We start from the raw sequence: 27,907 nt of genomic DNA, 5'->3' as shown, positions 1-27,907 counted from the left end.
CTATCAGTTTCAATTTGCATTCATGAATGACATCATTTCCCATGAAAGAAACGTGATATTATCATGATAATGTCATGACGGTGCAGTCATGCCACTCAGCACCGATTAGATGTACGCCGGTAAGGGAAAGCCTAATCCAATTGAGGGCCTGCATAATTCGCACAGCTGCCTGCTGTGCTCTATTGTAGTGCATTGAACTAAGCCTGCCTTGTCTGCCTAGAACGCTTTGCCAGAATGAACTGAATCTGCGTAATGACTGAGCCAATCATGATATTATATTTTGATAGTCTCATCACGTAGATAAGTTTTCCTTGGAAATAATTGATTTTCAACACATTTTACCTACGAGGCTACGATTACTTATAAAATCTCATTGTCTACTTCTGAACTGGTTTTATACATTGTTTTCCATTAATACCAAACATTTACCAATCCTATTCTATTTTAGTAAACAATACTCTCAAAAGTGAAAAATAGACACCGAAAGTAGTGCCAATTTAAAACGTTTCACATTAAATAAATTAAACGATAAAATCACGACACGGAACCAGTTAACGAAATCAAATAAAACTGTAATGTATGATTACGCACCCACGTCACGTTGTCACTAATCTCGACTCTTAGCGCAATCTCTGGCCATTCCGGCGAGAAAACAATACCACCTTTCACGGAGAACAAAGACGAAATAACAAAAGAATGGACTAGACGAATCGGTGCACAGCACATTATCGCCCCCGGGCCAGGAGCACACACGCGACTGCCGCTGACCGGCTTTGAAGAGAGAACTTGAAAAAAATAAACTGAAAACGCTATTCAATTCGAGCCGTGCAGCATTACTGGTGGATTTAAAAGAAAATAATATCGGATTTATGTAACACTACGTACAATAGTTTTATTTTTCAGTTGGATTGAGTCTTTTGTCAGTGCGGCTTTAACTGTTAAAGTTCACACGTTCTGTTGTACTCCAGTACTAAACAGGGAGTTAGCCACTGGAATTTTACCGATTTTTTGTTTTATGATTGACAGCACACGAGCCGTGTTCGGTCGCGCGTTCCGTGCCCAGCGGGCCGTGATCCACCGCTAAGAGACCTACCTATCCACTGCCTGTTGTGCCCACATTGTCACATGTTGCATAATAGAACACTGCAATAAAATCACGAACTCTGAATATTTTTAGTCCATTGAACCATTCACAAGATAATCCCTGACCAAAAGCTGAACGTGAAAAAGTGAATTCACGTTGCACTCATATTCATTCATAGATACGTACCTACTTGCGTTGTGTCTAATTATGTAAATAAAATGGACCTTCTCATTTGTGTTTAAACTTTAAATGCAGTTAGGAATATGTGCTCATCTCGTTAGAACTTTCGTCTACAAATATAAAATTCAATTTCTGAATGAGCACAAAAATCTTCTACCCTGTTTTTCGCGTTCATTTTGCATCAACCGACGTAGAATCCTAATTATCTTTCCCAGTTAAGCTTAAGTGAATTATTCCGGCCGCCCACTGTAGCGCACAAACAAAACGGCACGGAGTTCACAACCTCAGTCGAAAATACTAAAACATTTAAGAGAACTCCCGGCACACGTATAATATCCGCTAAGCAGTATGTACGCGGCGAATAAGCCCGCTATCTTAGCGGAGGTAACTGCAGAGCCGCGCTTCAGCCGGCTCAACTTTTAATAACGCCCGCAAAATCATCTAATTAATCTGATTACGGACGGACCCGCACACTAACGCAACACTCCACGCTAATGCCTACTTCTGAACATTAAACAAACTTATTTGTCCTCTGTAGTGCTTTATGGATTAGGCAGATAGGCCGTGGCTTATGTGGCGAGATAAACGAGAGCCCGAAAACTCTGTGCTCTAAAATGTATTGTGTAATTCATACTACTTATGTCAAAAAATTAACAACTTTTCAATGTTAACAATAATAATAATTAACTTGAAAAATTTAAATTACACTCATTATTAAAAAAAAACTTAAAATTCCATAATCAAGATTTAGTATTAACGATTTATTTAATTAAGTATATTACAGGTAACTTTTTCTTTCAAAATCGTTCACCTAAAACTATAAAAGGCGAGGATCAGATTTGGTTTGCGTACTTTGTGGGCGACCCTTGTAATTGTAATTACGTAGACCCGGATCTTCTCCTTCAGCTGACTCACACGATGAATGAGCTCTACGACTAATGGAGATCTTATCTTTGTCCCAAGATAGAGTAAGGTAGCCGTAGCCCTAACAGCATAAAGCCGGTTATGTATACGCATATTATGGGGACTTATCTCGACCAAATAGAACAGCCCTGTCCAGATCATAAATAAAGACTGGCTTTGATTTCTGTAGGTCACCCTCGCTTTTACGCGTCTTAGGGTCGGCAGGTCCCTTTTAATAGTTTGTAAGGAAATCTCGCTTAATTCGCATAATGAACATGTGATTACGTTTAATGTCCAATTTATATACCTTCCTAAATACCTTGTACAACGTAGTAAGGGCTCCATTAGTGGAATTTAAGTCGTGACTCGGGGGTCGGTGCGTATTAATTTCTCGACAATTACTCGCTAATCCGTTTTCTTCAGAAATTAAATATTTAAAGGTACAATTTTATGTTGCTTCCGTCCTACGCGATTTACAAAGGTCTATTCGGTTTAAGTTATATCCTGAATTATGTCTTTACTACGCCTTTCGATCTTGTAATGATTATTCTTGCTTGGTTTTAACAAGCCTTTATTTCGAGATGGAAATTGAGATTTTAAAAAGCTGATAAAGCGACAAATCGTTGACTAAAATTATTATACATTTTTGTGTTAGTGAAACGATTTTTCTTTATGATTATACTCGGAAATTATTTTAATTTAAATGAAAAGGTGTTTTTTTTTGTAAAAGCTTGTATTGAATAGTAATAATAAAATATTACTCCTTTAAAATAAAAATATATCTTTCAGATATTAATATCGCTCTAAAATCATAGACCAGGTACCCTAACTATATCAAAAAACTGCAAACCTGGTTCATGTTAATCTTTTAACTCTACTAAAACAAAACCGAAAAATTTTCCGCATTCAAATAAATATTTTTTCAACGAAATCCTCGTCTATATAAACTGGAAAGTTTGTTCTAACAACAAACGGTAAAGATTTCTAAAAAGTTACCATTTCCGATAAAAGGTAAAGCCCATTGGCAGCGCGATCTACCAGTGGAATACTGAAAGAGGCGAGTCGACTGGCAGCTGGAGCGACACGGATGCGACATTTCAATTTGGGCATATATTATTCATGGTAATGCGTTAAAAGCAGCGCACACTTGGTCGCAGAGAGCGAGTAATCGCGGCGTACGTGCGAACACCAGATACGTAATATGTATATTCAATGTTGTGCTTTAAAATTGTCGTTTCGCACCATTTGCAAGCGCCCGGCCCGATGTGCTTCGCTTATAAAGTAACACTACGAAATGTGGGTCTCGTTTTTATTTATCGTACACAGTACAAAATCGACGCTTTTTACCTATCACGAGGAATTTCCGTTGAAAAAGCACGCGTTCCATTGAATTCGGATATCTAACAATTTCACTGATGTTTTTGAATAATGTAATTGCTACATTTTTACGTTGTGTACCTAGTTCGGAAGTTAAAAGGAAAATTTATTCGATGATATATAATATACTCGTTCACATTATAATATAATGTATAGCTGTAATAGTCTATCCTATATAATAGTTAGTATTATAAAGAGAAAGGATTAGTCTATTTGTATCTAATCGATAAACTCTGACATTAATGAACCAATTTTGATAATTATTTTACCATTAGACAGCCATTTTATCCAGAGTAACATAATAATACTTAGCATGTAATCTTGAAGCCAGATGGATCAGCTACTGTTTAATGTAGTTTATTTAATTTTGTGACTTACAATAGTTTGACTTTTTCACAAATACATCGTCCTATCTCTAACATTAGTTCTATGGACTCTCAATACTGTTATCTAAACTTTTAGCACCGAAATGGCGAGAATGAAACTACCTCATTAGGAGGTTGTTTGTAGCTAGCTCAGTGTCCAAAACAGATATCGCCTCGCCTTTTTTTTGGTTTTGAATCCCTATAAGCTGTAAAAAGTATTAAATTCTTGTTTTTATTTAAACGTAAAAAAATAATTAAATAATTATTTGAGAAAAAAACGCAAATATTAATAAAAAATTGACTTGTTTTGTATGTCACAAGTTCCTACTACTAAGTATAGGTGTTTTTTATAACTGAATGTGTCCGCAACCTATTTTTGGTTTTGACGAGCCGTACAAACTTAAGTTTTAACTGACTCTTTTGAGGTATTTTTAACCCCCGACCCAAAAAGAGGGGTGTTATAAGTTTGACGTGTGTATCTGTGTATCTGTGTGTCTGTGTATCTGTGTATCTGTGTATCTGTCTGTGGCATCGTAGCGCCTAAACGAATGAACCGATTTCAATTTAGTTTTTTTTGTTTGAAAGGTGGCTTGATCGAGAGTGTTCTTAGCTATAATTTAAAAAAATTGGTTCAGCCGTTTAAGAGTTATCAGCTCTTATCTAGTTTTCTCGTAGAAAAGAAGGTTAGATAACCGTTAGGTTCATAATATTATGTCAATTGACAAATGTCAAGCTGTCAAGATGGACGTTGCCTAAATACATAATTATTTATTTGAAAATGATGTTTTGGAAAACTCAAATACTTTGGATCGTCGGGGGTGTTATAAATTTTTAATTTACACTTCTTCTTTCTAAATTGCCACGTCTTGATTCGTTTCTTGTCCATCTTTCAATACTCACTTTTGGAACAAGATAATAGAGAACAATTCTAATCCAATAGGTGCTTGACAATCAAAACTTAGCCAGCGTAGTTGACTATGGCCAAATTATTCTCCTTCTGTTTGATGACCCATGTTCAGTAGTGAGCCAGCGATGGGATGATGATAATAATGATGATGATGAATAGAAATTATAACCTTGCTCTAAATATCCAGTAAAGCAGGTATCCGTGTCCATCTATTATTCATCGTTGTAGACACGGTAGCGGAATTTGTGTAAGTGCGTTGTGAGCCAACCAATCTCGCCATCTTTATTTCATTCTCAATAAATGGATTACCTACCTACTCAGCGTACAGGCCTCGTTTCGCTATCAACGGTTTTATTTGGCTCCCTATGCGATATTCTCAAGTTATTGTTTCGTTATGTTTTGTTTTATGATTATTATACAAAGCTATTTCATAATAAACCCTTTCTTTCAAATGCTTTTTAAAAATGTTGCTGTAAGAATATTAAGATGCTCATAGTTATTATTAATTTCTCCCTATACAACATATCGTTTCCAGTATAAAACCAAGCTGCTTAAATAAATCTATAATAATAATTATTATTTGTGATTAGCTATTCGAATTATCTAACCATTCAGGCGCTAGGCGTCTACAGCAGCTGAACAGTGGACATGGGTCTCTTGTAAGGTTCTCTATAGAAAATAGTCTTGTACCGCTTGTATGCTTACAGCGTTCTAGCATCTTGTGTAGACGTGTGTAGATCGTCCATCTGAATAATAAGGGGTCGCCCAACGCTGCGTTTTCCAGTACAGTGTCATCATTAAGTCTTGAGTCTAAGACCGGCGGCAAGCGCCAGCGACTGGCGACAGTGATATGTGATCATGTCGCTGAGAGCTCCACTGGTTCCTATATATTTTATTTAACTTTGTTTAAAGATTTCAAATCTTTAAATCTTTTAAGGTTTGTTTAAAGAGTCAAATTCAGAAGTATAAGTGTAGTAAGTCCCTGTCGTCACGCTGAACCTACTTGGAATATATTTTCAGACAAAGTCATAGAAAATGTAGGTATAGGAACCAGTTGCGGTCGGTGGCACTGTCATTTGTCGCCAGTCGCTACTGCTTGCCGCCAATGTAAGACTCAAGCCTTTTCCATAGTAGTGATACTACAGATGCAATAGACAGTTATACTGCCCAATGCAATTACGGCATATACCCTTTCAATGGATGAATATGGAGTCTGATCCCTATACAATTCACTTATCTATATCCTTGTGTGTTTAGAAAGTAAACATTGTTAATTAATTAATTCTTTCATACGGGCTGTTTGCATAGATATAGAGCATGCATAGGCATGCAACATTCAAACGGTCCATGATAGATGAGCAATCGATATATCACTATGCACTCGGGTTTATTGTTTTCCATAATATTTGACCACAGTCCACGGGAAAAAATCAATTCAAGTTCCAGCAAGGTCTATATTTGTTTTATAATATATAGGCACGAATGGAGGGTAGGTTCAAACTAAATTGGCGTTGTCAGGATGCCTACTGTTCTTGAAAAAAATGTACGTACGTTTTTTTGAAATGTCAGACCGGCGGCATTTCATAGAGCCAAACATAGCCAACACATTTTTCATTTTATTTGTTCGATTGTTTAATTTGTAAAAGTATATAAAAATATATACGTCCTCTGTGAGTAACATTTACTTTAATAGCAATAGTACATTTGACTATTTTTATGCTAGTCAAATGAATGGTTTCCCATTGTTTTTTTTTAATAAAATTTTCTTTTGTTCTAAGCTTTGTCTGCGCTGCCTATCACAATGCCACGAAAAAACGCAAACACACTGTTCTGTATTTGATACACGCGTCGACAAATAGGTCACATATCGCCGAAAAGTACAATGGTGAAAGGTATAAACGTTATGGACCCGAACCTTTTTTCCAGTGAAAAATAGGAAATCGGTGGGCAAGTTCGCCGGTGGTGCTACCATTTTATCGGCACCCCGAGACATAAATTGCAAGTAGAAGTAATTGTTGAAACTTTCGCAAGGCAAGGGCCAGAAGCTTGGAATTTGTGTCGAATCACCTGCCACCAGTTTTAAGACTTCTAATTTATCAGTTACGGCACCCGACTCGATAGACCGAAGGTCGGCAAAGGCCGTACGGAAAATGGGCTGCCTCATCCCGTTATATTGGGGTTCTGCTGAGAATTTCTTCAATAGACTTAATGAATCTCCTAATGCTTAGTTATTACAAGCGATAGCTTTCTTAACTGCCAATATTCAACGTAACGGCTACTTATTTGTCGAATTCGAAAAAAAATCATGATTTCTTAACAACTTAAAACCATGTTTCCTTTCTGAAAAACAGCTAGGCTAATAGTGAGCCCAGTGATACTAATTTATGTATTTCGTTTCTCAGATTCATTTACTCATAAAACATTATAAGTATTTCAATAATCAAATGTTTCCAGCTAGAGAAATATGAAATTCACGAGACCCAAATTCATGTTTCAACATATAACAATCCCTAGACTCGATTTAACACCAGTTTACGGAACGCAAGGCCCCATAATAAAAACATTAGCTAAAATATCTGGTCGAGTTGTGCGTATATTACGGTATCGCGCAAAAAGGCGGCTTTTGATTGACGCCGGCAATCGGCTTAATGTAACCTCGAGGCAAGTTTTGCGCGGCTCACAAACGACTGGTTAAATTCAGAGGTCGACGCAAAGCGACGCAATCTCTCACACGTCACGCAGAAGGAGCTTTCCATATAATTCATTTCCCTATTCATATTTGTCTTAGAAGTTGATTCTAGGCACAGAAGAAAAAATCCAAAAAGGCTCAGGAAGGATGTAAAACGACATGATATTTTACGGCGCAAGTGTTATTGAAAAAGTTTTGCGCAAATATATATTTCCCTCTCACTTTGCCATTCATACAAATTGAATTGAGTCCCTTATTTTAGCTAGAGAACTATGCTGGCCGTATGGTTTATATTCGTCGTTGAAGATTACGTGACTGGAAATAGTAAAATCGGATGATGATGTTGATAATGTAGGTCGTAATGGGCCATTGCCAATAAAACCTTATAGGTAAGCGATGGATTAAAAGGAACTAGGTCAGGGCAAGGCCTGTGCCTTATGAAAATAACGCATTTTGGAAGTCAGCTCCAGTTAACGCCGAAGAAGGCATTGTGTTATCAATATTGCCACGCCTACTACTAAAAGTGAAATTTCCTGTAATTACCTAGCACTGAATTAAGCAGGTACTATAGCTACTAAGGTATAGCAGAATAGGTGCTAAGTAGGTACTGATATGCTTTGTAAAAGCAAGCGCAGTAAAATTTAATAATTAGCAGATCAATTATATTTATCGTTATTATATCGCATGTTGCTAAGGTGGACCTTTATACCTCTTCATCATTTCGGATTATTATACGTTTCATTCATCACAATAGATTCGGACCTCTGAAAGCAAATAACTCCAAAACTTGTCAAAAGTTGTTTAACCAAAGATATTCTATGCAACTAACTACGTTACCTGATCCTCCAAAAGATAACATAGATCAATATCATAACTTTTGGCCGGAAACTTAGCGGCTACAGTGGACGTCCAAAACTTCCATGTGGCTGATAATTTACATAATAGAAGACGGTAGGTCTATCTCCTATCGGGGTCATCCAAACTTCTGTGGATTAGGGCTTTCACGGGCAGGGCTTATCGGATTTCGAACGAATTTCGGGATGCTTGCGATAGCGACGTCATTATGGATACCCGATTTATATGCAGATTGGAAGTGAAGTAGCGCCGGCGGTATGCAGGCACGCGCTGGAGACCGTACCTACCTACTTCCAAGATGCACCCAGCATCACCCCCTCTGAAATAATAAATCGAACACCTAACTTGCTGTTATTCGACATTCAATATCAAACTTTTGACAATACTCGTTTATTTTGCAAAACTTGGCAAATCCAAAGCTAATATAATTTTTTATCGATGTCAATAAACAAGCGAGTAGGCTTCCCGATTCGATTCTTAAATTTTATATTTCTTTTGCAACAAACTTGAATTGAGAATACATAAAAAATTACGGTCTCCTTGAATATTGGCATATTACGAATACAGCTATTCAACGTAATAATAATATATTGTTCTTATAATCTTAGATTGAACTTACACAAATACTACGAGTATTATTTAGATTAGATAAAGATATTTATTTATTTAGATTTAGGTGACAATAATTATGAGACAAATAGATCCTCAAATTAATATTTGGAAAGACTTCTTAATTAAACTTTAGGATGACTTAATTCGGTGGAAAACAAATTGTCATTAAAATAAGTAAGAAGAGCGATACAGATATATAACGTGTATAACATAGGTTCTTTGTCACTTTTGAAGCTAAGATCTTTGTTCAACTTTTCCGCTCTCGACCCAAAGAAGACAGATTCTCTATTGTAAGGATTTAACAATATCTCGCGGTCCGTTGCATTTCATAGAGTAATAATAAAATATCACAATGGATGTCAACTCTATTCATGATAAGTGCCTAAGATGAAGCGTCAGTAGCAAAATTCACGAAATCAGATGACGAATGAATAATTTCAATGGAAAGGGGTGGTCTCAACTTGTAACATTGTTATGTCTTCACTGAGGTTTCTTGTGTTGGTTTGTTTAAACTTAGCCCGCAATATGGAATTCGCTCTGAGGGGACTTTGCTTTTCTGATTTGATTTAAAATTTTAAACCTCTATTGAATTAAATTTGTTCTTACATTTCACGGAAACCTGACACGAAAATGGTATCTCAAATTATTCTCACAATTAAATATGTTAATAATTATGTTAACAAATAATAATTTAAATGTTATACACCCAGTTTAAAAGGGAAGTAAAATATTAATTGTAACTACAATTTTTTCTCTCTTTCACATAATTAATATCACAATCATATTGTTTTATAGGGCAATAAAACTACCCACGTTAGTACTAGATAGTAGTGACAGTAAATAACATTTATCTTTCATTTATTTACAGTAGTAATATACTCATCGAAATCATATTATTTAAAAAATAATGTTTAAATACAACAAATACTTAACAGAAACAACAAAAATAAAATGGGAACGGCATTCCGAACCAGTGGTAAATTGTTATGACGATTCAAAAGCACTTGTAACTACTTGAATAAAATCTATTCTATTCTATTTTATTCTAATGACAAAAACAACAAAAAAAAAATTAGAAAAATACAACCAAATGGGCTCCACTAGCAGCGGACTCCAGAGTGAGAACCTCCTACAGATGCGTGCCGTATTAAGCTTTCTGTGTCCTGCCCTTGATCCAATATTTAATAAGTAACATTACTTATTAAATTTTATGTTGCACGTTGTTACGCTTACCACGATTTCAAACTCTTTGTATGTAAATTAATAGCAAAAACAGCCCCACTTGAGGCATTTTGCGGGCTATTTCATTTATCTCAATATCGTATAGCAAAACATATTGGCCGGAGCGTTTACCACCTGAGCCAATTTAGCACTGCACTGAATTTCACTATACATTCGATTTCCGTTTCACTTTATTAATGACTGCTCTATCTAGAGTTTCATCGTATTGAAAACGTACATCAATCTTTTAAATGTGTTGAGTATAAAGGAGGTGAGAAAATTGTTAGAAGTTAGTTTTTTATACAGATAATTATATTTTAGACGGGAAAAGGCGTCGATTCTGATGTCTTTCCCTAAATTAAATTTAAAATATCTGTGTGTTTTGCTTTTTAATATACGTACGTTAAAAATTACAGTAAATTAATTTTTAATAATAAAATTTAATAATTAGCAGGTATTGAGATATTATCTGTGATATATTATGAGGGTATAGTTCTAAACACCCAAAATGAAATGATAAAAAATAAATAAGTAAATAGACAATCTAGATGATACGTCTCTTTCATCGGCGCACAATATCCACGGAGGGCCGAACCCCTTTGCATGTTTTATACAAGCCAGCTGTCAAATTCAAGTTGTTTTTGTTCGTACATTTTCACGAAACTTCGGCGAAAAAGTGTAATGAAAACCCCAACACATCATTCATCTTTCACCCGCCCTGTCTATTATGAATTGCAGTTTTTAAAAAGTTGGTAATTAACATCGAGCCACAGTTCAAGCCAGGTCCCAAGTTTTAAGTGGTATAAACTTTGCGAAATGCTCTATAATCATTAAAAACGATCGGCAAAATTTTGGTGATAGGTTTATGCGGGTCACGTGGTAGCGACCCATCAAACTAAACTTTTTGGTGGCAATTTTTTTTTTTTAATATCTAGACAATTTTTTTCTGTTATTTAATTTTAGATCTCTGCACATGTTATGATAATCGGAAAAATCCTACTAATATTATAAGTACGTTTGTTTATTGGTTTGTTAGTTTGTCATTCAATTGCGTCCCAATACAGTTAAGTAATATGGAGAGTGTCATAGACTACTTTTTATCCCGAGAAAACAAAGAGTTCCCACAGGATATTTATAAACCTAAAGCCACCTGGATAAAGTCACGGATATGATTTAGTATCATGATATTAATTATAACTCTCCATATCATTATTTAATAGTAAAACAAGAATTAGGTACAAGACTAGTAGATTACTTGCCGTGAAATGAATAATTTATAGGATAAATACTTAGGTATACCTACTGGTGTAGTTTAGGCCACATGTCCTTGAAAGTAGAGCAGGCTTCATACCGATAAATAGGTATATTTTATAATTTTACTTTTCCTTTTAGGGATCCGTACCCGAACGGTGCCAAGGAAACCCTATTACTAAAATTCTACTGTCCGTCCGTCCGTCTGTCTTTCAGCGGGCTGTATCTCATTACTCTTAATAGGTAGAGAGCTGAAATTTTCACAGTGTTTATTTCTATTGCCGCTATAGCAACAAATACTAAAAATTACAATATGGCCATGTTGTACGATGGTAGGAATACGAGTCCGATTAGCACTTCATCAGTTTTTATTAAATAATAATATAGTGAAGGTAAAATAAATTTTATTTGAGTCTCAAAATCTATTACATTCTTGTAAGATCGTTTTCCTGTCCCCGATGATTTCAGTTTGTCTCGTACTCAAGCACAGGTTAATAAGTAATGAAGTGGATTCGGAGTTTTGTTTGTTAAAGTGATTATTCAAATACGGAAAACGTTTTCGGCTTTACCTAAACTTCTTTCATATTTTATTCATCGATCCTTCACGGTTCAAGACACTCGTAATCGTTGATAAGATTTGAACAGTAATATATAAGGCGCTTTGCGCATCATATTGTACGGTAGAACGGCTTGTGTTCTTTAAAAATAATAGTCTTCTTCTTTTTCTTTGTTGACCCTTATTATTTTATCCATTGTTGGACCATAGGCCTCTTCATGTGCACCCCATTCTTCCCAGTGCTGGACGAGCCTCCCCAAAAATGTTCCCCGCAAGCTTGATGATGTCGTCGAATCAACGGTATGGTTGACTTCCAACGTTTCTTGTCGTCTCCATTCCAGGTGCATCGGTCATAATATGTGATCCTACAGAATGCGCTGCACATTTACCTATCGACTTTGTCACTTTCAAAACAATGTCAGTTATTTCTGAAATAAATCTTTTATAGTAAACACGATTATTGTACATAGGTATTATTTACATATAGAAACACTATTTGGACCTTATATAGTTTAGAAGTTAATAATATGATCGGATGAGTTCACGCTTCTCACGAACTTACAAAGAAAACTAATCCTATTCCGATATTATTCCGGACGGTGCCCAATCAATTCGCCTATAAAAACAGAGGGATAAAATGTTGCTATCCTTCCCCGAGAATTCTCCTTGGAGAATCATTACGTAAATACGACAAAATTGTACAGTCTGTCCTCAGAAAGGGGTGTTATTTATGAAGGGCAGAGGGCGGAGTGTATCTGAGTGGTTCTATTAGCTCAACTAATATTTTGTTCTTCAAGTTAATTGTTATGTCACCTTTAAGACCAGGTGGCTCGTCACATTAGGCTGCCGCGGGCGACTTTAATGCTGGCACAGAATTCGAGCCACCGAGGGAACTTCCTCCCGCGGAAATATTTAAACAAATTAAAACTTTTCTTTATGCCATTTCCCGAAGTCTCCTTATTCTGATTCGTTTTTATTGAGTTTTCTCCCACTTTCGACTGACTTGCCGAAAGTAAGGCCGTAATTCAATTTGGATGTATAATGTTGTGTGTCCACGCGTATCCCTCGAATGGAAATTTCTCTGTTATTCAGGTTTGGATTTAGTTATTTTCGCAAGGACATGCCAAATATTTTTTACTATAATTTTTCTCCTTAATAATGTATTCACACGCTTTCAATATTATTGAGATGGTGATGTATTATTACCTGCCAATTGTTCCATAATTTACCCAGTATTCATAAAATTTTAAACCAAATATATTTCCAAAGTTCTACATTTGAAGAGTTGACGAGATTTTCTTAATTCAGCTTTTAACATAATGTAAAGCAACCTGTTGATTCTGCCGCCATAACAAAAATATCGCAGACTTTTGAACAATGAAAATACTTGTCTAACTTTGATCTTTTATCCAAAGTAAGTATTATCGAAAATATACCGTTAAAAGAAAAACACTTTTGTGGTTTCCACCCTCATACAGTTAATTTCACCTTTGAAAAGGAACCTTTGAAATTGAATTCAGTGCGACTTTAATAGCCGAAGTTCAATTAATGTAAGACAAAGGTGAAGAAGTGAAAAGAGCAACCGCCGAGTTTCTTGCTGGTTCTTCGCGGTAGAAAACATTTCGAGCTGGTGGTAGATTCTGTTAACTATTCAAACGCACTTACTTGTAAAGCTATTTGAATTAAAAATCTTTCAATTTCTATTTCAAAAATAATTTTGAATTTACCGTTATCAATAATAATAATCGATACTAATACCTACGAATGTGTGTCTGTTTGTCTGTCCGTTATCTCTTCAGATTTTGATGAAATTTGAAGTAGACATCAATCGGGATGCTAGCTAGCGGGGAAGGACATAGGCCACTTTTTGTCCTGAAAATCATAGAGTTCCCACGGAATTTTCAAAATACCTAAATCCACACGGACGAAGTTGCGGGCAAGATAATTATACCTGGTATAAAGAGTTACTCGTAGCTTGCATCCTGTTAACGGACATATTATACTGCTTTTTATCCCGAAAAATCAAATAGTTCCCACGGAATTTTTTAAAAACCTAAATCCACGCGGACACAATCGCAGGCATAATCTAGTATGTTAATATATTTTGCATTGCAAATACGAAGTTATTCAATTAAAAACTTGCCAACCGCTAAACCTATTTGTAAACCGCTATTCCGAAGCTTTATCGCTGTGGGTTTGCAAGAAGCATCCCTTGTCCGATTCTATGTACCTCCGTCAAAGGGCTTAAAACTCCCTCCGACAAACATGTCTGAAACACAGCAAGAAGTTTTTTGCAAAGTGGAAGCCGGATTAAGAGTTGAATATACGAGTTAATTCTGTTGTGTACTCATAAATACACTTTGGGTATTCTCATTCTACGTTTTCAGGCTATCATATTTTATTCAAATGCAAGACTGCGGTTTAACATGAATATTTAAGTGAAATATATCTTGGACAAAATTGTTTTAAGATGTTTATTAATCCATGCTAAATGCGAAAGTATGTCTGTCAGTCTGCTAACTTTTCTCGGCCCACCCGCTTACATCCCAAAGACAGACGTAAGCTACTTTTTGTCCCAGAGTTTCCACCGGTTTCCATTATTAAAAAACTTAAATCCATGTGGATGAAGTCGCGGCCCGCGGGTATCATCTATTTGGTAAGTACTAAGATAGCTGGCATCCTGGATACTTGCCATAGGATACTTTTTGTACCGAAAATCAAAGAGTTCCCACGGTATTTTAAATTCACGCCTGTAAATAAATCATAAACCTGAATTCACGCGGTTGAAGTCGCGGGCATCGTCTAGTTCTAAATTATGTTTTGTTTCCGAAACTATATCTACTCACAATTAATAATTATATTATGTGCTCCAATAGTGTAAGTATATAGTTACTTTTCCGAGCCCAGAATCAATATATTCAAGCCAACTAAACTCCTAGACAAGACGCATTCTTCCAGAAATAGTTCGTATTTGATGGACGCAAAGCTGACCATTACGAGCGGACTGTTTCCAAACTGCCAAAGTAACCACTAAAGCGACCAAAGTGAGAAAACAATCGCATTGTTAGAGAATTTCTAGAAACAACTGACAGTTCTAATTTGGCAGGATGAGCAATTGTACCTAATCACTAAACACATTGTTTTCTGTTAGCTAACTTTCTTGATAACTTTACGATGGCTTTTGTTATGTTTACATAACCTAAACAACTTAAGTTTCTTTATCTCTACTCTATCTTGTACCTACTGTTCGTTTTTTTCTAAGCTAAAAGTTAAAAATGTCAGGAAAGGTCAAATCGAAATGCCATTAAAATCCCATTAAATTATTAACAAGCATTAAACTATGTGAAGGCTTATCTAATAGTATAATCGTCTAAGAAATGTTATCTGAGGTTTTATAGATCATAACCCAGAAAAATATTATAATCGATTTTGACCTAATTCGGTTATGCATTAAATACGTTTTATTAGGCCCTAGGGAACGGTGACAAACAGTATGAACAGCATAGTAGCTAAGCACGGACGCGGTATGTTTGCAAACCTATGCGTCACAGCTAGGGCTACCACTGTTACCAAGTGAAAAGAGTGAAAACTTCAAGATCGCGTCACCAACATGGTAATGTTATCTAATAGTTCTCAGAGCGCCGGGACATGCAAAAATGAAACTAATGCTAATTGTTTTAATTTACAAATTAATTATGAAATTTAAATTTTTGATAGGTACTACAATTCATTTGAAAATTCAAAAGAACCACTGTTATTAATTCATCAACGATAAAGAATTTGATGGAAATATTTCTTTTTAGTTTTCACTTATGTCGACAGTCCTCACTAACTGTGAATTTTCTTTACTTATTTGTATCAATATACTATCTTTCTCTCAATAAGTACCTCGCAATAAGTGACCAAAGTTTAATTTCCGGTTGTATCTATTCAGTGACGTCTTTCGCAGGTTTTTTATTGATGGTTATCTTGGATCTAGTAAATGGTATTTCATGTTGTACTTTTATTACACTGTTAAGTATATAGATAAAATCAAATCTGTTAAAATTATAGTGGGTATTACTAAATTATTTGTTTCTGTAGAAATTAACTGTATTAAGTTTTAATGACCAAGGAATATTAAAATGATTTTAAAATACCTATTCAACGAGATATCACTTGAGGGGGTATACCAAATTTTTTTAACTCTCTTTAAAAGGCGTCCTGAAAAAAAACTTTTTCCAATATTTAATTATGCCTCTGTGTAGTAAATATTTAAGTATACCTCTGTAAAGTTTATTTTTGTAAAGGGTATGAGACACAAACATACAGATGGACTGGATGAAACTATAGTGTTTCCTACTTTCTAGTTTTACTAGCGAATCCTAAAAAGTCTGCAAACCAAAAAAAGCAAATTGTAGTAGGAGTCAGCCCTAGGAAGTCCGCACGCGTCCGCATAGACTTACACACGGACAAACAAAACAAACGTAGTGATTGTGCAGATAGTACTGACAAATGCTGGGTTCACAAATAGCGATATTGCATGCTTGCTTTGATGGATCGTGCTGCCGAATGTAATGCTCGTAATTCAACAATTGTTGTGTGCTTGTCCGCGATAGCTTGTTGTTACGGCTTGCTCGAACATACAGATAAATTCATACTTACCTCCTACATTTCATCTCATACATGATTTCTTAGTAGATACTCGTAAGTATGTCATTCATAACTTAACTTATAAAATTATAGGTAACAAGTGTAAATTAAAAATTTTCAACACCCCCGACAAATCATTTTCAAATAAATAATTATGTATATCTAGGCAACGTCCATCTTGACAGCTTGACATTTGTCAATTGACACTTGAATATTATGAACTATGATGGGTTATCTAACTTTCTTTTCTACAAGAAAACTAGAAAATAGCTGATAACTTTTAAACGGCTGAACCAATTTTTTTGGATTATAGCTAAGAACACTCTCGATCAAGCCACCTTTCAAACAAAAAAAAGTAAATTAAAATCGGTTCATTCGTTTAGGCGCTACGATGCCACAGACAGATACACAGATACACAGATACACAGACACACAGATACACAGATACACACGTCAAACTTATAACACCCCTCTTTTTGGGTCGGGGGTTAAAAAGAAGTCCTGATTCAGTGACTAACTCATCAAAGCCCAGTTCAATCCCTTGGTCTTAAAGCGGAAAAACGCAGAGGTTCCTTTTATATTGTAGAAAAAAAACGATGCCTAATTTTTCTAAAGTTGCTAGTTCATTATATTATTATGATTAAACATTTAAGGGCATAGTTAACTCTTTTTAGGGTTTCTAAAAAAATCATATTATAGTTTTGTTTCTGTAGGCTAAATTGTTTTAAACAAATTAATATGAAACTCAAAATGCAATGCCATGCTTACCGAATGGTTCTAAACAACGATATTTATATGTAAAAAACAAATCGATAAGTTGCAAAAGTATGCATCTAAAGTGAAGACTTAAAATGACGACACTTAGGTCACATTTGTAGAGCACTATCTCTCCCACTCTCATGCGTTTTGTATTTTCTGTTTCATCAAGCCTATTTTGCCATTTGCCTACGGTGTAAAAAAAAATTAACCTAAAAAGTTAATATAATTTGTAAAATATTTTAACTTAACATATATTGTACTTAAATTATTTCCAGTGCGCTATATTTTGTGAAAAATGTAGTCTGTGCTTTTCCCTTTCGAAGTATTTCCCTAGCGATTTAGCAGTAATCGAGTAAAACTCTACAAATCGACTGCTACGAGGACTTATTTATTTATTTACTTATTTATTTATTGAGAACATATTTAACTTGATGTGACATCATAGGAAGTCATATTATATACTACTACTCGACATATTATATATTTCATTCGCGTGGATTAAGTTTTTGTAATCCCGCGGGAACTCTTTGATTTCTCGGGATAAAAAGTTCATCTCCAGAGTGCAAGCTATCCAGTACCAAATAGATGCTCGCGACTTGATTCACGTGGATATAAGGTTTTTAAGGCTCCCGTCGGAACTTTTGATTTCCTTGACAAAAAAAATAATATTTATCCTGCCTGGCATGCCCGCTATCTGTGTAAATTTCGTCAAAAGCTAGCAAACAGACAGAGATACAGATACCTTTCACATTTATAATGTTAAGAAAAATTACTTATGACACAGCAACCCTTAATACCAAGAAATAAGAGCCTCTTCAATAAACTGGTAACGGTTTTAGTTTATACATGTTTTTCGTGGTAGAGATATAAGGAGACATATCAATAAACGCACTTGTAACAATTTGCTCTAATATCACCATTCCTACTAAGCAGTCGTCCTTATTATTAGCTATTTTATTTAAGGGGAGACTTCCCGCCAGGTCCCCAGAGGTACCTGTCGCATTAATTTGTGACGTAAGCACGTTTAAGAGTAACTTGGTAGCTTTAAACCTTAATTTTTTCTTCGTTGCTATTCACGAGATTTGCTATGCTACTATAATAGTTTTTAGACTTTGTCTTGTAATTTTATTTTGTACTAGATGCCCTCGACTTTCTCTGCGTGGTTCTAGGTTTTAGGTCCAAAGGAAAACAAAAGGTAGCCTATGTCCATCCTTGGAATGGAGGCTACCTATGTAACGAATTTCAGTGGACTGTGAAAGGCTAGCAGACAGACAAACAGAGATACTTTCGCATTTATAATATTGGTATTAAAGTATGGATATACTTAGATAATTTTTGATTATTCTTACATTTTGCGGTAGTTTTAGGTAAAGTTGCGACGTACTCATTTATTTCAAAGGCTTACAGAAAAAAAAAAACAAATTCTTTGGAAATGTTATTTTTGAGATAAATCAAACAAAAGATCAAACGAAACCGTGTAATACAGTATTCATAACATTATTTAATATTTTCAGGCCACTGAAATTTCATTTAATACAAAGCACATAAATTATGACGATGTAAACAATAAGTGAAAACTTGTTTCACCCCGCGATGGCCGGGCTAAGTCATAAAAATTCCGGGCGTATACACCGTACATTGTCTCCAATTCCGCTCACTCATCCGAGCAGCTATGAAAAATATTTCAGCAAGAGTGGAATTAGCAAAGTTCTAGAGAATTCCACACGAGGACGCCACACATTGCCCGAATATTAAAAGGCGAATTAGACTGGTCATGGCGCGGTGTGTTCATAAATGTTCTTATTAGGGACCCACTTGTTACTGAACACACTTGAGGCTACCTGTCTCCTGCCGTTTTACAGTCAAAGCAGACACGTCGCATCTTTAGACCGGTGTATTTTGTAAATGAACAGCTTTTCTTGAAGTTTTGACTGATACTAAACAGTTTTATTATGTATTAAAAAAAAGCGTAATCGACTTCATAGGTGTGAATCATTAAATTATATACATAATTATTATTATAATTTATTAAATAGATCATCAAACTCAGAAATCACGATAAAACACTTGACTTAAAGTTCTCTTCCAGTTTTATAAGAAAGTTTTAATGTATTTCTTAAAAGAATAAATATACCATGTTTTTTTAAATATTTTATACCCTAGCGCTTGGTTCAACTCTACCTGAAAATAAGCAATGATACAGCCTTGCAAATCACGCTTGTCTTAAAGATACTAATTCACTTTTGTAGTTGGTAGAAAAAAAAATCAAATCTGAGTGGTCCATATTATTATAGAAAAATGGATGCAAAACGCTTTGTACGTGTACGTGGAATATTAACTACCTAGAGATACAGATGCCTTACACTGGCTCGAGGTGTGATGCTAGAAAAGTAAAATTTACTTCCTAATATGTTGTCATTACCTTTCCCTTGTAATATACAAAACAATATAAATGAAAGTACCATTTCAAACAGTTCGCTAGTAAAGATACACCAGCTTAGGGAGCAGCTTTATAGCATAAACACAATATCACCAACATCAGATGTTACAAATAATATACTGTGGTCCACTTTAACTTACATACGTCGCTCATAACTTTGCCATAAAGCAGAATGTAGACGCGACACTAAACAAAAGCTTAGATTAAATATAAACTCGCAAAGTGCTTAAGTTGAAGTGAAAATAATGCGCGTTGTAAACAGCGTAACAAGGCGCGAACTTGTTCGTGTGCTGCCAAAATAAACAACTTTATTCTCTTAAGTTTTGTTAAAAATTACGAAAATATTTTTGTATAATATTTTTCATAATATCTTTAAATAAATGTTGTAAAGACTTTTAGTTAAATGCTTATAGACTAGGTATATAATTTTTTAGTTCCTTTAGTTACTTTCATAATACTCTTCTTCGAGTAAGTATATCTGACTTTGTATATACGCATAATATATAATAATAATAATATAATTAAAGGTATTATTTGGTATCATCAATTTTATGGTAGATGTAGAGATAGAAGAAATGAATATACTTATAATCTGTACACTTTATAACCTTTGCAGACAAAGCAAGTGCTTTAACATAAAAAACAAACAGGTGTTTGTTGTAGGTATACCTAATTCTTGTTGTACTTACTTCTGTTTGTTTTTAGAAATTCCGTACTTCCTATAGCATTGTCTATTGCCCTATATAAATAAAACAGAGGAAAATCAAAACCTGATGTTTCTAATGTTGCCCGAGGGAGTTCGCATTGATCACCGGGCCAAACTTTGGTTTTGCTGTAACATTACTCAAGGGATTAGCCCCGGTCAATACCAGACCTTGTCTCTGCCAATCAGTTATGAAAAAGTTCACAAAAAACGACCTTCGAATTTGTACTTTACAGACAAAGATTGTATTACAGATCGTCCTATTTATACATTGCCATAATGGTAATGGTTGTGTACCGGGAAAATAATCTTTACCGCTAATGTGAAGATGAGAATGAAATAAGGTAAAAAAAATTGTGCCTGAATACTAAGAGAATTTTTTTTTTAATTCAATTATTCCCAGCATATTTCCTCAAAGTCGGTTAAATCCTTTGTAATATTAGTATGGAAGTATTTTAGCAAAATTGTATTCGTCCAGGTCTCCAGGGTGCACCTCATACAAAATGAAGCTCAAGATTCATTTTTCAATACTAACCAATCAATGTATTATTATGTAACTATAATAAAGCGTGGTAGCCGAATTGTAAGAGTTCCAATATTTTTTTGTTACTTGGAACGATTCAGTCAGTTAAACCCAATTCATTGAGGCTAAACTAGAGTGTCCTGGGCTAAATTTGTATATCCTGCCACGTGTAGGACAAACCAGTTTAACCTAGGATGAAATAGTTTGGACTGAAACCGGGTTTGGCTGGTAACATAATACACAACAATTTACATTGTTGTATATCAAAGCATAAGTCATCCAATTCAATTAATGAAAACAATCCCTAAGCAAGTTATTGATTTTGGGATTGTTGATTTAGGAAAGTGATTATCATCGCAATCTTGAAGATCAACTAAGGTAATGAAATACCTACACAAATTACAGTTAATTTTCATCGGCCCCGAAGGTTTTCATATTATACTCTGTACTTAATTAGTAAATTGCCTTCTTTATTAATTTAACGATATTATTCATGAGGTCACAAATCAATTTCATTTACATAAGTAATTCTGCCGAGCTGTGTAATAGAAGATAAAATAATTAATGTCGTATATATGAGAAATTGTAATACATAAACTAGGTGATGCCAGCAACCTTATGGAAACTCTTTGATTTACCCCGATAAAAGTTAGCCTATGTCTGTCCCCAGAATGCAAGCTATCTCTGTACCTTTCTTCATAATCGGTTGTACGGATGGACTGTAAAAAGTTAGCAGACAGACAATCATATAGACAGACATACTTACGCATATTTTTTAACATAGATAAAGATTATTCTACACTAGATTATGCCCACGACTTCGTCCGCGTGGATTTAGGGTTTTCGGAATCCCGTGGGAACTCTTTGATTTTCCGGGATAAAAAGTAGCCTATGCGCTAATCCTGGATATTATTATCTCCATTCCAAATTTCAGCCAAATCCGTCCTGTAGTTTTCGCGTAAAGGAGTAACAAACATACACACACACACACACACACACATACACATAAACTTTCGCCTTTATAATATTAGTGTGATTTTAGATAGGTGACTTTCTTTGTGTATAAAACACAAAGTACCTTAGTCTATTTTAACACGTTTAAAAATTCCATTTTATTGTTATAAAACTCTATTTCTACGTCGAAAAAATTAACGTTATGGAACATCGATACAAAAGTGGCAAAAGTTCACCTGTCAGTATGAAAATTTTTATTCACCGCAAAAAAGGGTTATCCCCGTCACGGGTGCCCAAACAAAGGCATCGCAATTCCCGGTTAAACAAATCACCTCTAAACAAACATTTCTACAGGTAAGAATAATTCAGCAAAAGGTCACCTGTTACGGGTATTCGACATCGATCATCGGGAGTACGTAGTACGGGGCCCGCGTAATGTCGCCCCAGGGAGAGGCCGACGCTGGCGACTCCGGCCAGACAAGACCCTGGGGCCGGATCGTCATACTAAACTTGCCCGCTTTTTGCAAACATACAGTACGCGTGACGGACGCCGCTACGTCCTTGGGGTATACAACATCTCACGCGCTCTGCTGAAAAATTAATCCGACTTTTTAATTGTGATTTCCCGTATTATTCGGAGATATGTAGCACGTTTGCGGTATGAATTTTAGAACGCAATTTCGTACAATAAAGAATGTATTGCCTCTGCGAGCGGGGAGATTTAAAAACGTAACAATGAGTCGAATTCGGTGGCACTCGGGTCCAAACACAGGCGGTGACAGCGCATCTCTGCTCGCGTGTATTGTTCGTGTCCTAACCGCCGACTTTCCATTTATTTCTCTATGAATACGTTATTACCTGCTCGCCCCCGCTTATCAAAGTTTATTTGCAGCGTGTGGTTTACTCTGTACCGGTGCTTATTCGTTATTACAGCGCCCGAGTGTTTTATTGCTGGGGCGGGGCTCAAATCGCGCACGACGCCCTTGTTTTTCGCTATTTTTCCTCACGGATCTTTTTAAGGATTTGAACTTTATTTTATGTATTTTTGTTGCAGATCGAGGACGCCATGTTAATGTTCGACAAACAAACTAATAGGCACAGAGGTAAGTCTTTGTTCATATTAAGCTAATGTTACAGTTACGAAATACAAAACACCCTGTAGTATAGCTAAAACACAAAGTAAAATCAAATGATACACATACCGATGTGGATGAGGTAATCTGAATCAGCCAATGTTTTCGCAAGCTGTTGTTACAGCGGCTAAATAAAAAATGGAAATAAATTCGTACGGCAATAACATATATTATTACGGAGCTGCTCATAACTCTTTGGAAAAGACACACACGGGTGGCTTTTTGTCACCTTGATATCATCCAAATTTCCTCGTTTGCATGTCGCATGAGGAAATAACAATATCATTTTTGTGCACGATCCGGCTCATTTCTCTAGTCGTCTTTGCCACAAAGTCGATGCCGGTTAACTAGCTACGGATAAATACAGGCGCCGACCCTCGCTAGATCTCATCCATTATACGAAGAAACGTCTAGCCTATCGAAGGATCTTTCTTATGAACGGTTACTAATAGAATAGAAAAGGCATCAAAGCTCTTGTGAAAATGGTTGCATCACAGCTTCAGAGTAGCGAAGCGAAACGTACGAGTAGTTTCGAGGCAGAGTCGTCTCTAAATAGGTTCACCGTTTCGATATTGTATTCTCTCCCTCGTGTTACGACTATTCCCGACTAATAAATAACAAATCGACGCCCGAATAAAATATATGGTTTCTTTGTAAAGATTTCTTGCTATTGGGCACGAGCGATAGTCAAAAGTTAGTGCAAAATTGGGCTCCCATTTCATAATTTTTTTTTCACTGAACGCTCTTGTGTAGTAGTTAAATTGTTTAATGTATGAATCTTATTTTATAAAAATGTGAGTTGCTACATATTAAATTTGTGGAGGACAAAAATTTGTAAACAAATTGTGCGTCAAAACACAATCAGAGAGTTGTATATTGTAGAATCAGTTGCTTTCATTACCCGCACAACGCGTAAGATTTTAATTAAAATCCACGAATTCGTATCAAGGGCGGCCATCTTTTGTTGGCAACGAAGGTTCCCTTGTAGCAGTTACACCAGATATAATGTTAAATTTACTTGTGTAATCCCCATTATACAAAAACAGGTTGACCCAAATATTCAAGCCCGGTGAAATATCGTTGTGCTGTCATTTATGCAAGTTCGCAAAAACGAATCCTGTTTCATTGTAGGACTAGGGAAAACCGACATTGTTATGATCGCTATAAGAAATAAAACATCTTGTCCCCGCTTCAAGTTTCACGCCCTTTGCGTGTCGTTTTGATGATATTCGAGGTCCCTCCTCACTTTGTAATTAGACAAACAAAGGAATAAAATATCTTATCTTATAATATTTTCGGTGCCAAAATGATAGCATAACATTAGGCTATCGAATGGGTATACAATACGGTATTGACATAACAACCCTCATTAAACTTTAATTAAATATTTTCTATTTTTTTAGTATCGATCGTATTAGCTAGTATCTACGTAATTAACTTAAAAAAATAGTTGTTATATCCGTTGCGTACCTACATCCCTAAACAGTGAAACTTCCTTAGTTAAAAATCGTACGTACACATATTAAAAAATGTTTGTTCGTTGCCTATGCGTTCGCGCATCATTCGTTTGGTTGAATTAAAAACTTTGTGCAGCTGTATTAGACACTTGCGTGAAAGTTTCTGCTGTATTACAAGTACTATCAACGTACAAAGATGGCACGCGTGTCGGATTGATAGCAAAAAACAAATCCAAGGCGGGTCTCTAATATCGGTGCCGGTTATTATCCCCAAAACGTAATCAGTTGGGTAGGGTTATATCCAGCAAGTAATGTAAAAATATCCCCTGTTTATTTGTATCAGAGTTGGGGCTAGAAGCAACCCAAACGCATATTCTGTCTGAATATGAATGCAAACTGCCCCGGCGAACGGCCGGAATGGCGAAAATCAAATTAGGTATGGCGTGAATACTTTACGGCGACGTCGGGAAAAAAATTGAAATCAAATATTCATTGACTTTCAACCGGATAATCCGGCCCGCAGCCATTTCAATACATTTTATTATCTATTTTTCGCGGCCCCCGCATTCGTGACCCTAAGACGTCTTCTGCCCATTTGAATTATTAATTCCGAAAATCAAATCATGTAGGCGCGGAATGGTATTGTGCCCTGTTTACTCATTTTGTATATATATTCTTGCTAGTTATTTGTGTAACTATAATACGATCAAATAAAAAGTTTATTCAACGCCCCCGTATGATAAATATTAGTATCTTTAACCCTCATAATACATTGTAATATACTAACTAATATATTTTATCTCAGAAAAATAAGGTTCTTGTGGGATAGCAATGAAAATTTGTTCTTTTTGTTATTAACCCCCGACCCAAAAAGAGGGGTGTTATAAGTTTGACGTGTGTATCTGTGTATCTGTGTATCTGTGTGTCTGTGTATCTGTGTATCTGTGTATCTGTGTATCTGTGTATCTGTGTATCTGTCTGTGGCATCGTAGCGCCTAAACGAATGAACCGATTTTAATTTAGTTTTTTTTGTTTGAAAGGTGGCTTGATCGAGAGTGTTCTTAGCTATAATCCAAAAAAATTGGTGCAGCCATTTAAGAGTTATCAGCTCTTTTCTAGTTTTCTTGTAGAAAAGAAGGTTACATAACCGTTAGGTTCATAATATTATGTCAATAGACAAATGTCAAGCTGTCAAGATGGACGTTGCCTTGATACATAATTATTTATTTGAAAATGATGTTTTGGAAAACTCTGACACTTTGGATCGTAGGCGCGGAATAGTCCAAGAAAATCGGTTCAGCCGTTTGAAAGTTATCAGGTCTTTTCGGTCTTTTCTAGTTACTGTAACTTCACTTGTCGGGGGTGTAATAAATTTTTAATTTACACTTGTGTTATGTTGATGTTACTCCGTAGCTCTCCGATCTTTTTACAAATATTGTACTGCAGGTTAGTGTCATGTGAAAGTGAGTTGAATAATTTTGGAGATTTAAAGTTACGCGGGTTCAAAGATTTACATAATATGAATCTTGGAGCTGCTGAAACTTGAAACTATACTTTTTTAAAGAAATCTGACGAACTGCAGATACAGATATTTATTTTGACTACTTAAACTGCGTTTGTATGAAGAGCGTTGGAGAGCGCGTTGGGGTTAATTCTCATACCGTCCCATTCATTTTATTGGTACCTACGCTTCTTCTGTAGGTATGTGTATAGTATATTATGTACCTACCTGCTATTATGGTTAAACCCCTAATTTTTCCATTTGCAATTTTCGATAGGATAATGCTTATTTATGCTATAAAACACATATTGAATGGGGGCTTAAATTAAATGACGATTTTTTATATAAAGCTGTTGAAAAATAAAAAACCTTTTAACCTTTCCAGTACATTAAATATTCGCGAATAATGCGTTTAATAGCACCCTTTACTTTTATTTACGACCTTTCCCTGTTGAAAAAAATAATTAACGATGTCCCCTTGCAAAGTTTTCATTGTTTTGCCTTTAATATTTATTTTAAAGTCAAAATTTTTGAATACCGGTAAACACACAGTTTTTAATTATTATAATTACTTTTTTAAAAGGCTGGCGTCAGCGAGCGCTTTATTATTTTATATTGAAATTGATAATAAATTGATGATAGTTTAGTTCGTTATTATCTAGCAGTCAATATTGTTGAATAATAGGTATTAACTCACCTGCTGTTTTGGTTTACGTGAGCCGTGATTAAGTTAATCAGCTTCTAAAATGGATGAATTAATGATGGCCTCGCAATCTCCATTTAGTTGGCTGATAATATTATTACTATCGCAGTCCCTTCAAGCTTAAATCCAATAAGATAAAATCTTAAAAAAAAACACGGATTTAACTAATTGACGATATGAAACCACTACTATGAAATTAGCAGTATTTCCCTAATTTTTCGACAGTTTCATATTTTTGTCTCAAAACAGTTACGTACTTTTTTAGTCGATTTAAGGTTTATTTATACACTCGTCAAGGAAAACGCACACATATTCATCTTCGCACGTAGCCTGCGACCACGCAGATGTGATTGGCGACATTATGCGCGACATGACGATGATAACATTAATGGCAGGTAGCGCGACACAAAGGTAAATATGTTAATGCAAGGTAAGTCAACGAGACAAGTTTTAAGACAAAAAGTACCTATTATGGGCTAACGTTAAGGCAGAACGATGCTATTACAAGGGTTAAACGACACGTAAGGCTCAGTTCATAAAAATTAAAGAAAAAAACGCGTGGAACCCTATATTGGAACCGATCTCGTTGGAGCGCCGCAGGGACGAATTGCCACGTCTGCGTGTAAAGTCTGCATAAGAACAGTTTTTATCTATATTTTATTCGGTTTTCGTGTTTGAAGGCCTTCGCGTGATTCGTGTACCGTTCCATTGAGTATCATTTCGTTTTATTTTTATACTATTACCTACTAGTATAGAAATAGAAAAGTTTTTATACAAATGAACTCTTATAGAGTATAAATTCTTAGTACTCTTAGTAGTCTTATAGAGTATATAAATCTGCCATTAGCTAGTAAGAAACAGCTAACAAAATCCGAACAGCAATCTAGGTACGTAGTGTATTAAAATCTGTCCCGTAGGAATTTGTCATATTTGACTCAAGCTTATGGATACTAAAACAATGAGCACGAGGATGCATACATAATCATACAATACTTCTTAATACAAAATAGAAAAACAATCATGCTAGGGTGCAAAGGCGGCCTTATCACTAATGATAGTTTGAGTTGTTATCAAGAAAATGGTGTTCATTGCTCTTATGTAA

The 27,907-nt window shown here is 35.4% G+C and overlaps 1 protein-coding gene across 5 annotated transcripts in view; it reads left to right on the top strand.

Moving 5' to 3' along the window:
• The window catches only part of LOC123880913 (RNA-binding protein Musashi homolog Rbp6), a 656,888-nt gene that overhangs the window by 467,769 nt on the left and 161,212 nt on the right, over window positions 1-27,907 (top strand). For all 5 annotated transcript variants that reach the window (XM_045929319.1, XM_045929321.1, XM_045929318.1 and 2 more), the window contains exon 7: window positions 23,066-23,114. In XM_045929319.1, coding sequence (XP_045785275.1) covers window positions 23,066-23,114 — 49 coding nt within the window. The remainder of the gene's footprint in view (window positions 1-23,065; window positions 23,115-27,907) is intronic.

The sequence above is a fragment of the Maniola jurtina genome, chromosome 3 (assembly GCF_905333055.1).
Source record: "Maniola jurtina chromosome 3, ilManJurt1.1, whole genome shotgun sequence".
Lineage (NCBI taxonomy): Eukaryota > Metazoa > Arthropoda > Insecta > Lepidoptera > Nymphalidae > Maniola > Maniola jurtina.
Note: the sequence above shows the minus strand (reverse complement) of the source record. Positions and strands in the feature narration are given on the sequence as shown.